The 17,161-nt window shown below is 30.2% G+C and overlaps 1 protein-coding gene and 1 pseudogene across 3 annotated transcripts; both read right to left on the reverse strand.

The window, feature by feature from the left end:
* Positions 1 to 145: 145 nt before the first annotated feature.
* On the reverse strand, positions 146 to 9,268 carry LOC139779455 (luciferin 4-monooxygenase-like; annotated as a pseudogene).
* Positions 9,269 to 9,484: 216 nt separating this feature from the next.
* On the reverse strand, positions 9,485 to 16,367 carry LOC139778941 (uncharacterized). 3 transcript variants are annotated; one of them, XM_071717206.1, is made up of 10 exons: positions 16,108 to 16,367; positions 15,322 to 15,530; positions 14,888 to 15,028; positions 14,603 to 14,722; positions 13,440 to 13,647; positions 12,746 to 13,221; positions 11,978 to 12,155; positions 11,672 to 11,890; positions 11,273 to 11,502; positions 9,485 to 10,710 (listed from the first exon to the last, which is right to left on the reverse strand). In XM_071717206.1, the coding sequence occupies exons 3-10, from the start codon at positions 14,933 to 14,935 to the stop codon at positions 10,543 to 10,545; spliced, it is 1,647 nt and encodes a 548-aa protein (XP_071573307.1). In that variant the 5' UTR covers positions 14,936 to 15,028; positions 15,322 to 15,530; positions 16,108 to 16,367; the 3' UTR covers positions 9,485 to 10,542. The 3 variants fall into 3 exon arrangements, with proteins under 3 accessions (XP_071573307.1, XP_071573373.1, XP_071573235.1); XM_071717272.1 differs by having other exon boundaries at positions 14,888 to 15,038; XM_071717134.1 differs by having other exon boundaries at positions 14,888 to 14,976; positions 16,108 to 16,362.
* Positions 16,368 to 17,161: the final 794 nt, after the last annotated feature.

The following is a 17,161-nucleotide window of genomic DNA, read 5'->3' on the forward strand; positions in this document are numbered from 1 at the left end:
GATAATAATTATGGATATGGTTTTCTGTTGTCCTTTGATTAGATTATTATTCAAGGAGACAAAAGGAGAAATGTCGAACTCCCTCATAACTACATTTATAAAGATAAAAATGTAGAAATTATAAAGAAAATTGATTAATATGTACTTGATTTTGATAAGATATATTTTTCTAAGCTTTTATATTAATTTTGCAGTTATATTCTATAACCATTTTCAACAAGACAAGTATTATAAACGTGAAATAAAAATTATTAAATAATTTTTTCAAGTTTTGCTTACATACAATTCGCTAAATAAGTAGTCATATACAATCCTGTTATTACAGCATTAATTAAACATCTGCAAACACATTGCGATTATCTGTAACGACTTTTACAACATTAAAACTCTACAACATATGTTAAGGTCAAAGTCACTGGAGGTGAGTCAGTTAATCTAAAAATTTATCGCAACAGTCAGCATTATTTGATAACGAGAGGTGGACCAGTTTTTTGGCGCGCGATCGTATCATGCGTCGCGTTCGTCGCTCGCTACATAACTCTACTCTCGCTATGAGATGATGCTTACTTGTTGCTAAGAGATTTAACAACTGAAGCTGCGTTCGGGGAGCGCGTTATCATTGCTATTGCGTCATTCTATCCTTGTTTTACATTTAATTATCGATGAAGATAGAATGACGCAATAACGCTAACAGCAAACTTCCCAAAAACGCTTTCAGCCATTTTACATACCTACCGAGTCCAGATTATCGTTTCTCATGCGCTCATTTGCTTGTCAGATTTTTTAATTAATTACTCAATAACTATTGCAAATTTTACAAAATAGTAATATAACTTTTCTTTTCAATTTGACTCAATCTATCTTCACTTCTCGATTGGTCAGTGACTTGTCGGACACCCGTATATTATATGCATTCATAAATTTTGCATTATCGAATAGATATAATTAAGTAGTATGGTTAAATAATTTTTTAGCTATTTCTTTTAAATCTTTTCTCGCAATTTTCCCTGAACCTGTATATGGAAAAGCATCCAGAAATATCACTCCTGCACGTAGTTTGAAGTGATCCATCACGTTCTTCGCCACAAAGTCTATCAATTCCTGTTCCGTTACCTGTATATACAAAGAAAATTATAGCAATGCAGAAACATTCTTATACATTAAAAATATTTCTTATTTTATATTAAAAAGTAATGTGTGAATAATTCGTATAATCCAATAATGTATAATTTTATTTATTATGAAATAAAGAAATAGACATTTAGATATTGCTTGTAAGTGAAATATTACAAAATCTTTTACAATAACAATTTATTAAGAACTTTATTATGAAATTTTTGAAACTAACTCAATGTCAATCTTATATCAAACCATGTTTTATCTTACAGAGTTCCAGTTAAAAGCGTTAACTAAGGCAATATATTTTTATCTGGAAGTTTCATTCTTTTCGCGATTCCTTCATGATTGAATCAAATCTTTACTCATTTAAACAGATTTATTCATCGGGCTCTGATTTTGATCGCATTAACGTCTTTATTTTTATGAGCTTGATTCTCTATCTATATTAGATATCTATTAATATTCCACGGAATAAATCGGTTTATTCTGTTGGTATTTGATTTTATTTTATAAATCTTTGTTCTATAATCTTATCATGTTAACAAAAATTGTACCTTGACATTAGGCCTCTTGCTGACAAAAGCAAGAGGGTGCTCATCGTCTAACTCATGAGGTACTCCTATTACTGCTACTTCTAGCACTGCTGGATGCGACGTTAACACACCTTCGATTTTCCCGGGTGAAATCTGATAGCTTCTATATTTTATGAGTTCTTTTATTCTGTCAACAATGAACAATTCCACGTTGTCGTCAAAATAACCGATATCACCCGAATGTAGCCAACCTGAATTCCAAATTTATATTTGAGATATTAGATTTTCACGATATTATTAAATATGTTCATTTAGATTAAATAGAATATAATTTACTTTGCATGCATTAAAGTCGTAACAGACTTTTAAATATCATATTATTATATAATTATTATTATAGATTGAAACTCTTTACCTTCCTCATCAACCGTACTTTTCGTCGCCTCAAGATTTCTATAATAACCAGTCATTAAGGTTAAAGATTTTATCCATATTTCTCCCGACTGATTCGGACCAAGTACTTTTCCGTTTTCTGGGTCCACAATTTTTATTTGTACATTCTTAGCAACTGTTCCACAAGATCCATTCTTGTGGTTTGGTAGTTGCATTGTTATGAGACCGATTTCCGTCATTGCTAGAAACACAAGGAATGTAATCGAAATTTTATAACACTCATTAATGTATGTTAATATTTTATCGCATTATAATGATATTTACCGTAAACTTGTAATATCTGGACATGTGGCAAAATACGTCTCAATTCTTCCTGCACTTTTGACTTAGTTGTTGCACCACCGTATAAAATTTTTCCAAAGATAACAAAGAATATTTTTTTACGTAGTCCGCTTTGAGAAACCGATTGAGCATGCTAGAGCTCAAGAAAACAAGTCCTGCCTAGACAATAAAATAATTTACTATTGGATTCCGTCATATTATGCGCAATATGCAAACATAAAACTAATTATAAAATTTGCAATTTATAATATAAACAAGGATACATCATGAAACACGATTATATGTATCATAATTACATTTTTCATATATCTTGACTGTAAAATATTATCATGTATTTCGCTATTAATTCATCAAAATGTAATTCGTTACCTTAAATATATGTCACGTATGAATGACAAGTTTTGATAAAGAACTGATCGCATTATTCTATTAGTAATAAAAGTTATCGCGACAATTAGCTCAAATAGAAAACATTACAGTATGCTTAAAAAAAGACCAATTTATTTCACATTCTTCACTATTCATTTCAACTTCATCATAAAGTTCACGAGAGGGTAAAAGTTAAAAATTATCGTGATTACTTATTTATAATAGAAAGTACGACGTAATTATATCAACGTGACATTTTAGTCATTGTTATTTTTGCAATAACAAATCTTGAAAATTAAAATTATTTTGCTTTAATTATTTGAACAAGCATTTACATAATATTACTTTGTATTTCTCTATCAGTTGACAAGTCATCTCTTCGTTAAATTCTGGATAGAGGATCACTTTGGAACTATTCACAATCGCACTGAAGTTCAGTATTATCCCACTCAGCCAATAAAGAGAAGAAAACCAAAGTGATGGCGCGTTATTTATTTTTAAGTTTTTTTCCTGGCTGAAAATTAGTACGTAGTAGTTGGACAGTTCGACACCTTTCGGCAGTCCCGTAGTACCCGACGAGTGCAAGATGCACGCCGTCTTCTGGATGTCGTCGACCTCAACGTAACGGAAATTTGAGACTTCCGCATCATTGCAATTGTTCAAAATATCAGAGAACGAAATTGCATCGACATGCTTGCCGAAAATCACCACCGTGGGACTACGATTTTTTTCTTTTCTCGCCCTCAAGACGACATCCACGGATTTCTCATTGCAGAAGATCACCTTCGGCGTGGTCAGTTCCAAAACGTGCATTGCAGTTTCTGATTACGAGTAACTCGTAAGTATTATAAAAATGTATGTTATGCTTAATATTATTGTTCATTTAACAATAAAAAATTTTATTTAATTAATATTTACAAGATACATTTGCAATTGTATTTGAACGCATTATCGGAAATGCATTATTTCTAATCCGTTAAGTTAATTAAATAGAATATGGAGAATTATTACTATTTGATAATCGAGGAAGAACTTACGCAAGTCCATGTTTTCGTACCACGGGTTGGAAATCGCATTGATATAAGCTGCCGAAAGACAAGGCACAATGGAATTGAGATGATTATTCGTGCACAAGCTGATGACGTCACCGGATTTGATTCCTTGTTTTTGCAGCCATAACGCGCATCTCACAACTTTATCTTGCAGCTGTGCGTATGTTACCGTTTTTTCGGTGCGTGCATCCAGCTGCACAGAAAATTATCTTATCAAGAGTATTGCATAAATATAAGGAAGTTATATTGCAGAGTCATTAGCTCACGATTAAAATAACAATCCATTATTCCGGAACATCTATTTCTTACCAATACTAAAACAAAATTAAATTTAACACTGCATAATTGCAATAATTTCTACTTAATTTTTAAAGAATTCTATCTAAATCCATTTCTGATTATTATTTTTAGATTATTATTTTTAGAATTATCTATTAAATTGTATCTATAAATAATAAAATGTGGTAAAATAATATTAAGATATTTATTTCTTTTATCTCATTACTTTTTATGATAAAATTTAAAATAAGAGAATTTCATCTTCGATAATATTAAAATAAGAATTTTTTTTTAGAATGCTGTTTCTAGCGTTAGGATTAATTCCGCAATTATTTCAAATCTACAATTTAAATTTTCTTTTCACACGTCTCTCTTTATGTCTTTGTGTCTCATAAACTTTTTGCTCTCTATTCTCTAGCATATAACATTGCTAAAAAAATTCTTTGATAATAAGCTGTTTTTTGTAGAAAAGCATTATAACATATGTAAAAACGCATATTATTATCGCTAAACATCGATAAAACATAAAACCTATTTTTTAAAATGTTTTCCATTATTCTGCTCTATATTTGATATTAAAATATGTATTTCTTCTACTATACACATGCATTCTCTTTCAACATTGTTTATCTTATGTCTTTGATAAAACAATTTTATGTAATTCAACATGTATTATATAAACAATTTCGAAGAGCAATCGCAATAGATTCTACCTCCAACATTATTAATATCAGAAATAATTGTTTATTCCGCCAATGGTTATCAAACACGAAACCTTTATTATTATTGACTGACGATTGGCAATGTTTACAAAACGCTGCGACGTTTCGACTCTTGGATCGAGTCCTTATCAAGCACATCTAACTGACAAACAATTCAGAAATACATTTAATTCGGTCGAAGAGATAAAACATTCAATATTGTAGCAGAAAAACGGTACCTGTTAATACATGTCAAAAACCTACACGTCCATGTCTTTGAAAATTTTACCCGAAATAGTCATAGAGACAGTCACTGCGAAAACAATGGTCAATATAGGCGGACAGTAAAATATTAACCAATAAAAAGTTGTGTGTTCTGAAGCTTATACTTTACGTGTATAAGAAGATGACGATCGGAAATGAGCACAATAATCCGATTGCGCCTTTCGTAATGCAACGCTGTCGCTCGGATATACGGAGCTATACATTGTCGAAGCGTCGACTAACACGCGTGATCACATCGGAGTTTCGAGACGTACTGAAACATTCTCACGGTTTTAACTAAGGTTGTTATTATACATGTGGAACTCACGTGCTGTTTACAACGACGAAATGACTTTATCATATATAGGATTTAAACTTTCTGTATCTTTTTTTAAATTAATAGTGTTGGAATGCTTTTTTATTAAAAACATTTCAGCAATCTCTCTCTTTTTTGTATTTTTTTCTCTGTGGATGATGTTCGTCTCGGACCATTTAAAATTATGGCCTAACGTAACGCGATGTTTGCTAACGACCGAGTGATTGCTATCATGTTTTCTAACATCTTTTTGATGCTCATTAATTCGTGTCATTAAGTGACGTTTGGTTTGCCCTATATATGTTGCATCGCAGTCACCGCAATCTATCTTGTAAACTAAATCGGTAGTTTTCTTTTTGCTAAGCTTGTCCTTGCCTTTCACTATGACACCATCAAGTTTTTTCGGGATGGTGTATAAGGTTTTGAGACAAACTCTCTTATAAATGCGTCGAATATCTTCGCCTAAGCCCTTCACGTATGGTACAGTGACACAGTTTCTGGCATCAAACTCGCTCCGTGACGCATCATCTTCCTCCACAGTACTCGCGAGTGTCATGAGTCGATCCCTGATTTTTTTATCAATCATATCGTATATCCGAGCGACAGCGTTGCATTACGAAAGGCGCAATCGGATTATTGTGCTCATTTCCGATCGTCATCTTCTTATACACGTAAAGTATAAGCTTCAGAACACACAACTTTTTATTGGTTAATATTTTACTGTCCGCCTATATTGACCATTGTTTTTGCAGTGACTGTCTCTATGACTATTTCGGGTAAAATTTTCAAAGACATGGACGTGTAGGTTTTTGACATGTATTAACAGGTACCGTTTTTCTGCTACAATATTGAATGTTTTATCTCTTCGACCGAATTAAATGTATTTCTGAATTGTTTGTCAGTTAGATATGCTTGATAAGGACTCGATCCAAGAGTCGAAACGTCGCAGCGTTTTGTAAACATTGCCAATCGTCAGTCAATAATAATAAAGGTTTCGTGATTATTAATATCAGTTTTTAAGTTTTAGAATATGTTTTTATTGAATCTTTTTTCTTATTTAGTCAAATATTTATAAGCTTTAAATATTTATGTCCGTTTTTTTTTTTTGAAAATCTTAAATGTTTTGATGGCATATGTAATCGTCGACTCACGTATGCGATATTATTCCCATGATTTCTTATGTTAGTCCATAACATTTCTCCAACACTTTTGTAGTTATTCGATTTATGCTCCGCTTTACCCTTGTAAACGCCATTTTCCACGGTAAAATTCTGTAAACGACATATATGTCAAATTGTTTTAATTGTTTATCGTCTTTAATGTCTTTGCGCTATATGTCTTTAATATGTATGTATGTTTAACGTCAATCGTACATTTATAATTTTTTTCTTTAAATGTAACATATGAAAAAAATCACATCAATGAATCATCACATGGCTGATTTTGATATGCTTACCTTCGAGACATGTTCAACCATTTTGTTAGAAATATCTAGGTCTGCCACAGTAATATAAGATTCTGAATGCAATCCAACACAAGGTCACTCTACAATATTGCATCATAAATATTAATAAGTATAATATATGATGACATAATATACGATAAGTCTTTATAGTATATTATAGAATGTGTGACAATGAATAGAAACTTAACTTCTTAACTACTTACAGAATGAGTCTCACTTTAATTACTTACAGAAAAAAGTCGCGTTTAGTGGACTTAGTGGGTCTAAGACGCTCGTATGAGATCTGACTTGCTCGGCATTCGGCAATATATTGATCTTATTTAACGGCTCTGGGCCCTTGAGTCCCGTCTTTTACCTACTTTCTTTTTGAAGAGAAAGGAGCCAGACAGGCAGGCTTGCCAGTTTTACGGTTACGAGTAGATATTATTTGGTTCGGACGCTGTAAACCCACGTATGCACATGGAGGATTAAAAATATAATAATTAAAAATATATAATAATTTTTTATACAATAACTGTCTTATCTGCAGATTATTTCATTAATTGGATTTTATTAAGCTATTAAAACAATGACATTTTTGACGGTTTTACTACATAATTTTTTATCTTTGTTAATTAAGTTATGTAGATGCTGATTTAATCGTGAGAGTTTATGTAAATGTACATCACACACTTGTAACAAAACACAGAACAAACACACACAACGAAATACTTTTAATAACAGTTGATCTTCAGAGCGACTGCAAGTTGTTTGAAATCGAGAATTGAATTATTTTTAAAATATAAAGTAGAGTTAAATTCAGACACACACACATATATACATATATATTTAAATAAACAATAAAAAGTTAACGTTTCAATATCTTTATTTATTCTACCTGCCAATTATGTATAATATATCTATGAATGAGAGGATGAATACTTGAATGTCTGAAGATATTCGGCAAAATTCAGTATGTTACTGTAAATAAAGATAAAAAATAATACAGAAGGCACAACTAAGTACAATACCTTTATTGCAACAAAGAAAATTTTGTACTTGATGGAGGACTTTTTTATTACACAAAAATTATCCTTTTTGAAGAATATTCGGCAGACAACCTAATAACAGTAAACTTATAAGCGCTGTTAGCAGTAGACTGCGAGCATTACTGACTATACATCGCGTACGTATCTTTATACTATCCCTTCCTCACAAATTAAAGAGCTTCAACCAATCGTAAATCACAAAATTTGCTGCGCCATTATTGTGATTACATCAATTAGTCTTAATATTTCTTATTCAGTGTTTTCTAATATTTATAAGACAAAAATCAATATTTGCATTCTTATCTCTGTATTCTTTTCTTTCTTCTCCGCGGTTACATCACATTTTTAAAATCTGTCTTGTTAAACTGATACAGACGTCTTCGCTTTTATCTGAATTAGCTTGCAAATTTTCCTGTTTGCTTTTTTAATGATTTTAATTTTCTAACGTTTCTTACGAATATAATTCCCTTCACTAGATTTTTAAGAGACTATCCCCCGGAATACGCAAAACGATTTGCAATTATTCTATTTGCTAACTGATAAATTTTATTTTGTAAACTCTCATTCTCTAACTTTGTTCTCTAATATTCTAACAAACATTATACCTTGGCACCAGGCTTTTTGGTGACATAAGCAAGAGGATGTTCATCGTCTATTGCATGAGGTATCGATATTACTGCAACTTCCAACACTGCTGGATGCGTTATTAAGACACCTTCGATTTCTCCGGGTGAAATCTGATAGCCTCTATATTTTATAAGCTCTTTTATCCTGTCAATAATAAATAATTCCCCATATTCGTTAAAATAACCGATATCACCCGCGTGCAACCATTTTGAAAGAGTGCCAAATTTATTTTTGTGATATTAAAGTTCTATAATACTGTTAGTTACGTTCTTTTTAATTTATTGGAATACAATTTATTTAGTTTGCAATCAATACGTCAATTAATTAACTCACAATTTAGTTTTAATTATATAATTATCAATTATAACAAATATGACCTGTTTACCTTCTTCATCAATCGTACTTTTCGTCGTTTCGGGATTCCTATAGTAACCGTTCATTATAATTATAGATTTTATCCACATTTCTCCCGACTGATTCTGACCAAGTACTTTCCGTATCCACAATTTTTTTCAAGCGCTTTCTGTATCCACAATTTTTATTTGCAAATAGAACACAGACTTGAACATTAAATCGGAAATGTTGGTGAAACAAAATTTTGATTAATTCTAATTATTGTGCATAAATATTTTAATTATTTGCAATAATTTACCGTAATATTGGAGAAGTCACTATGATTTTGTAAATTTTACCTTGTGTTTGGTTAGATGCTATTATGTTTTAATATTATTAAAATAGGTAAAATTTACAAACATTGTCTTTTTGATCATAATATATGTTCTAAATTTATCAGAAAAAAATCACTATACATTATATCAGAAATATTTATTGTATGTCTCCTTCAGCTACGAGGATGATAATAATTATGGATATGGTTTTCTTGTCTTTTGATTAGATTATTCAAGGAGACAAAAGGAGAAATGTCGAACTCCCTCATAACTACATTTATGAAGATAAAAAATGTAGAAATTATAGAGAAAATTGATTAATATGTACTTGATTTTGATAAGATATATTTTTCTGAGCTTTTATATTTATTTTGCAGTTATATTCTATAACCATTTTTAACAAGACAAATATCATAAACGTGAAACAAAAATTATTAAATAATTTTTTCAAGTTTTGCTTACATACAATTCGCTAAATAAGTAGTCATACAATCCTGTTATTACAGCATTAATTAAACATCTGCAAACACATTGCGATTATCTGTAACGACTTTTACAACATTGAAACTCTACTGTTAAGGTCAAAGTCACTGGAGCTGAGTCAGTTAATCTAAAAATTTATCGCAACAGTGAGCATTATTTGATAACGAGAGGTGGACCAGTTTTTTGGCGCGCGATCGTATCATGCGTCGCGTTCGTCGCTCGCTACATAACTCTACTCTCGCTATGAGATGATGCTTACTTGTTGCTAAGAGATTTAACAACTGAAGCTGCGTTCGGGGAGCGCGTTATCATTGCTATTGCGTCATTCTACTCTGGGAAAAATATCACTCACTTTGGGGTCTATGATTACGCGTAACTAAAAATCGTAATTAGCTATTCTATCTATTTCAAAGATTTTTAAGTTACACTAGTCAATTCTCTCAATTAGTTCTGTCGATATTCAGTTACGCAAAGATAATTTTCACTTAAGGGGCATTAACCAAAATGTTAATTAGGGTTACAATATCCAAATAATTTGATTATTTATAATCGTGGGCCCCAAAATGAGTTATAACCGTCTTTAATTTTCCCAGAGTATCCTTGTTTTACATTTAATGATTGATGAAGATAGAATGACGCAATAACGCTAACAGCAAGCTTCCCAAAAACGCCCTCAGCCATTTTACATACCTACCGAGTCCAGATTATCGTTTCTCATGCGCTCATTTGCTTGTCAGATTTTTTAATTAATTACTCAATAACTATTGCAATTTTACAAAATAGTAATACAACTTTTCTTTTCAATTTGACTCAATCTACCTTCACTTCTCGATTGGTCAGTGACTTGTCGGACACCCGTATATTATATGCATTCATAAATTTTGCATTATCGAATAGATATAATTAAGTAGTATGGTTAAATAATTTTTTAGCTATTTCTTTTAAATCTTTTCTCGCAATTTTCCCTGAACCTGTATATGGAAAAGCATCCAGAAATAACACTCCTGCACGTAGTTTGAAGTGATCCATCACGTTCTTCGCTACAAAGTCTATCAATTCCTGTTCCGTTACCTGTATGTACAAAGAAAATTATAGCAATGCAGAAACATTCTTATACATTAAAAATATTTCTTATTTTATATTAAAAAGTAATGTATGAATAATTCGTATAATCCAATAGTGTATATAATTTTATTTATTATGAAATAAAGAAATAGACATTTAGATATTGCTTGTAAGTAAAATATTACAAAATCTTTTACAATAACAATTTATTAAGAACTTTATTATAAAATTTTTGAAACTAACTCAATGTCAATCTTATATCAAACCATGTTTTATCTTACAGAGTTCCAGTTAAAAGCGTTAACTAAGGCAATATATTTTTATCTGAAAGTTTCATTCTTTTCGCGATTCCTTCATGATTGAATCAAATCTTTACTCATTTAAACAGATTTATTCATCGGGCTCTGATTTTGATCGCATTAACGTCTTTATTTTTATGAGCTTGATTCTCTATCTATATTAGATACCTATTAATATTCCACGGAATAAATCGGTTTATTCTGTTGGTATTTGATTTTATTTTATAAATCTTTGTTCTATGATCTTATCATGCTAACAAAAATTGTACCTTGACTTTACGCCTCTTGGTGACAAAAGCAAGAGGGTGCTCATCGTCTAACTCATGAGGTACTCCTATTACTGCTACTTCTAGCACTGCTGGATGCGTTATTAAGACACCTTCGATTTCTCCGGGTGAAATCTGATAGTTTCTATATTTTATGAGTTCCTTTATTCTGTCAACAATGAACAATTCTCCATCATTGTCGAAATAACCAATATCACCCGAGTGTAGCCAACCTGAAAGAATTCCAAATTTATATTTGCGATATTAGATTTTCACGATATTATTAAATATGTTCATTTAGATTGAATAGAATATAATTTGCTTTGCATGCATTAAGTCGTAACAGACTTTTAAATATCATATTATTATATAATTATTATTATAGATAGAAACTCTCTTTACCTTCCTCATCAACCGTACTTTTCGTCGCCTCAGGATTTCTATAATAACCAGTCATTAAGGTTAAAGATTTTATCCATATTTCTCCCGACTGATTCGGACCAAGTACTTTTCCGTTTTCTGGGTCCACAATTTTTATTTGTACATTATTAGCAACTGTTCCACAAGATCCATTCTTGTGGTTCGGTAGTTGCATTGTTGTGAGACCGGTTTCCGTCATTCCTAAAAATACAAGAAATATAATCAAACTTTCATAACACACACGCATTAATATATGTAAATATGTTATCGCATTATAGCGATATTTACCGTAACATTGGAATATCTGGACATGTGGCAAAATACGTCTCAATTCTTCCTGCACTTTTGACTTAGTTGTTGCACCACCGTATAAAATTGTTTCCAAAGATAACAAAGAATATTTCTTTACGTAGCCCGCTTTGAGAAACCGATTGAGCATGCTAGAGCTCAAGAAAACAAGTCCTGCCTAGACAATAAAGTAATTTACATTTTTGGATTTCGTCATATTATGCGCAATATGCAAACATAAAACCAATTATAAAATTTACAATTTATAATATAAACAAGGATACATCATGAAACACGATTATATGTATATTAATCATAATTACATTAGATTATATCATAATTATTCACATACATTTTTCACATAACTTGACTGTAAAATATTATCATGTAATTCGCTATTAATTTATCAATGTAATTTGTTATCTCAAATATATGTCACGTATGAATGACAAGTTTTGACAAAGAACTGATTGCATTATTCTATTAGTGATAAAAGTTATCGCGACAATTAGCTCAAATAGAAAACATTACAGTATGCTTAAAGGAAGACCAAATCACTTCACATTCTTCACAATTCATTTCAACTTCATCATAAAGTTCACGAGAGGGTAAAAGCTAAAAATTATCATGATTATTTATTCATAATAAGAAGTACGACGTAATTATATCAACGTGACATTTTAGTCATCATTATTTTTGCAAAACAAATCTTGAAAATTAAAATTATTTCGCTTTAATTATTTGAACAAGCATTTAACATAATATTACTTTGTATTTCTCTATCAGTTGACAAGTCATCTCTTCGTCAAATTCTGGATAGAGGATCACTTTGGAACTATTCACGATCGCATTGAAGTTCAGCATTACCCCACTCAGCCAATAAAGAGAAGAAAACCAAAGTGATGGCGCGTTATTTATTTTTAAGCTTTTTTCCTGGCTGAAAATTAGTACGTAGTAGTTGGACAGTTCGACACCTTTCGGCAGTCCCGTAGTACCCGACGAGTGCAAGATGCACGCCGTCTTCTGGATGTCGTCGACCTCAACGTAACGGAAATTTGAGACTTCCGCATCATTGCAATTGTTCAAAATATCAGAGAACGAAATTGCATCGACATGCTTGCCGAAAATCACCACCGTGGGATTAAAATTTTTTTCTTTTATCGCGCTCAAGACGACATCCACGATTTTCTCATAGCAGAAGATCACCTTCGGCGTGGTCAGTTCCAAAACGTGCATTGCAGTTTCTGATTACGAATAACTCGTAAGTATTATAAAAATGAATGTTAATGCTTAATATTATTGTTCATTTAAACAATAAAAAATTTTATTTAATTAATATCTAAAAGATAAATTTGTAATTGTATTTGAACGCATTATCGGAAATGCATTATTTCTAATCCGTTAAGTTAATTAAATAAAATATGGAGAATTATTACTATTTGATAATCGAGGAAGAACTTACGCAAGTCCATGTTTTCGTACCACGGGTTGAAAATCGCATTGATATAAGCTGCCGAAAGACAAGGCACGATGGAATTGAGATGATTATTCGTGCACAAGCTGATGACGTCACCGGATTTGATTCCTTGTTTTTGCAGCCATAACGCGCATCTCACAACTTTATCTTGCAACTGTGCGTATGTCACCGTTTTTTCGGTGCGTGCATCCAACTGAACACAAAATTATCTTATCAAGAGTATTGCATAAATATAAGGAAGTTATATTGCAGAGTCATTAGCTCACGATTAAAATAACAATCCATCATTCCGGAACATCTATTTCTTACCAATACTAATTTTAAATTTAACACTGCATAATTGCAATAATTTCTACTTAATTTTTAAAGAATTCTATCTAAATCCATTTTTGAGTCTTTCAGATTATTATTTTTAGAATTATCTATTAAATTGTATCTATAAATAATAAAATGTGGTAAAATAATTTTAAGATATTTATTTCTTTTATCTCATTACTTCTTATGATAAATTTTAAAATAAGAGAATTTCATCTTTGATAATATTAAAATAAGAATTTTTATTTAGAATGCTGTTTTTAGCGTTAGGATTAATTCCGCAATTATTTCAAATCTACAATTTAAATTTTCTTTTCACACGTCTCTCTTTATGTCTTTGTGTCTCATAAACTTTTTGCTCTCTATTCTCTAGCATATAACATTGCTAAAACATTCTTTGATAATAAGCTGTTTTTTGTAGAAAAGCATTATAACATATGTAAAAAAACGCATATTATTATCGCTAAACATCGATAAAACATAAAACCTATTTTTTAAAATGTTTTTCATTATTCTGCTCTATATTTGATATTAAAATATGTATTTCTTCTACTATACACATGCATTCTCTTTCAACATTGTTCATCTTATGTCTTTGATAAAACAATTTTATGTAATTCAACATGTATTATATAAACAATTTCGAAGAGCAATTGCAATAGATTCTACTTTCAACATCGTTAATATCAGTTTTTAAGTTTTAGAATATGTTTTTATTGAATCTTCTTTCTTTATTTAGTCGAATTTTTATAAGCTTTAAATATTTATGTCCGTTTTTTTGTTTTTTTTGAAAATCTTAAATGTTTTTATGTCATATGTAATCGTCGACTCACGTATGCGATATTATTCCCATGATTTCTTATGTTAGTCCATAACATTTCTCCAACACTTTTGTAGTTATTCGATTTATGCTCCGCTTTACCCTTGTAAACGCCATTTTCCACGGTAAAATTCTGTAAACGACATATTGTATATCAAACTGGTTTAATTGTTTATTGTCCTTAATGTCTTTACGCTATATGTCTTTTACGTCAATCATACATTCATAGGTTTGTTCTTTAGACGTAACATGGAAAGATCACATCAATAGATCATTATTTGTCTGATTTTGGACCTACCTTCGAGACATGTTCAACCATTTTGTTAGAAATATCTAGGTCTGCCATCGTAATATAAGATTCTGAATGCGATCCAACGCAAGGTCACTCTACAATATTGCATCATAAATACATTTTATAGTTGTTCTAAATTGAGCGAAACTGAAATTGACTATCAAAGTATATGTTCATATATCAATGTGTTGAACAAATATAATATATATAATACATGTATAATTTAAATGTAAATATATATACAGGGTATTTCAAAAAAATGTTACATATTTTTAGAGCAGGTAGTATTCATCAAAGTAAAACGAAAATGTCCAGTGAACATGAGTCTTAAATTAAATACCTGTTAAAATATGGGCCAGTCTTTATCGTATATTATAGAATGTGTGACAATGAATAGAAACTTAATTACTTATAAAATGAGTCTCACTTTAATTACTTACAGAAAAAAGTCACGTTTAGTGGACCACTTAGTGGGTCTGAGACATTCGTATGAGATCTGACTTGCTCGGTATTTGGCAATATATTGATCTTATTTAACGGCTCTAGGCCCTTGAGTCCCGTCTTTCACCTACTTTCTTTTTGAAGAGAAAGGAGCCGGACAGATTTGCCAGTTTTACGGTTACGAATAGATATTATTTTGATTCGGACGCTGTAAACCCACGTATGCACATGGAGGATTAAAAATATAATAATTAAAAATATATAATAATTTTTTATACATATAACTGTTTTATCTGCAGATTATTTCATTATGTGGATTTTATTAAGCTATTAAAACAATGACATTTTTGACGGTTTTGCTACATAATTTTTTATCTTTGTTAATTAAGTTATGTAGATGCTAATTTAATCGTAAGAGTTTATGTAAATGTACATCACACACTTGTAACAAAACACAGAACAAACACAACAAAATACTTTTAATAAATTTGTAACAGCAGTTGATCTTCAAAGCGACTGCAAGTTGTTTGAAATCGAGAATTGAATTATTTTTAAAATATAAAATAGAGTTAAATTCAGATACACACACATATACATATATATTTAAATAAACAATAAAAAGTTAACGTTTCAATATCTTTATTTATTCTACCTGCCAATTATGTATAATATATCTATGAATGAGAGGATGAATACTTGAATTTCTGAAGATATTCGGCAAAATTCAGTATGTTACTGTAAATAAAGATAAAAAATAATACAGGAGGCACAACTAAGTACAATACCTTTATTGTAACAAAGAAAATTTTGTACTTGATGGAGGACTTCTTTATTACACAAAAATTATCCTTTCTGAAGAATATTCGGCAGACAAGCTAATAACAGTAAACTTATAAGCGCTGTTAGCAGTAGACTGCGAGCATTTACTGACTATACATCGCGTACGTATCTTTATACTATCCCTTCCTCACAAATTAAAGAGCTTCCAATCATAAATCATAAAATCTGCAGTGTCCTTATTGTGATTACATCAATTAATCTTAATATTTCTTATTCAGTGTTTTCTAATATTTGTCTAAGGAAAACATTTTTAAACTAAATAACTGTGGTAGTGTCTATTTTTAGTTCTATATTATTTGGTATATCTTTTTTCTTAGAAATTAATGCAACTTGATTCATATTATTATATTATTTATTATTTATTAAATAATTATAATATTTAATTTATTTATTTTTTTTAACAAATACTAAAATTAATATTTTATTTATGTCCGTTAAAAGCATATAAATTGCAATCTTGCTTACAACTCTGATAGGTCGTATGCAAGTGATAAGAAAATTACGTGCCACTCAAACATATTACATAACTATTACATAACTATTACAAACATATTACATAACTATATTTAGGAAGAGAAAAATTAAAATTATATTATAGAGAAAGTTGATTAATAGGTACTTGATTTTAGTAAGATATATTTTACTGGGCCTTTATATTGAGCAACTCAAAATTTTATTATTATTTTTTTTTTATTATTTTTAACAAGACAAGTATTATCGATATAAAACATAACCTTTTACTAAATAACTACATATTTTCAAGTTTTTTTACAATTCGCTAAATAAATAGTCATGGAATCCTGCTATTAAAACATTAAACAAACATCTGCAAACAGATTTTAATTACCTGTAAAAATCTCCACATTAAAAATAACTATATTGCTATTATTTCTAAACCTTATTTTGAAGACTAGATTCATTCTAATTCTAAGAAAGTTACGTATCTCTATCATTCATAGTCTTATCGATAGTCCTTTTATAAGATTGAAAAATGTTTAT

The sequence above is a fragment of the Temnothorax nylanderi genome, unplaced genomic scaffold (assembly GCF_030848795.1).
Source record: "Temnothorax nylanderi isolate EJ_2023f unplaced genomic scaffold, tnyl_v1.0 TNYL_tig0001_pilon, whole genome shotgun sequence".
Lineage (NCBI taxonomy): Eukaryota > Metazoa > Arthropoda > Insecta > Hymenoptera > Formicidae > Temnothorax > Temnothorax nylanderi.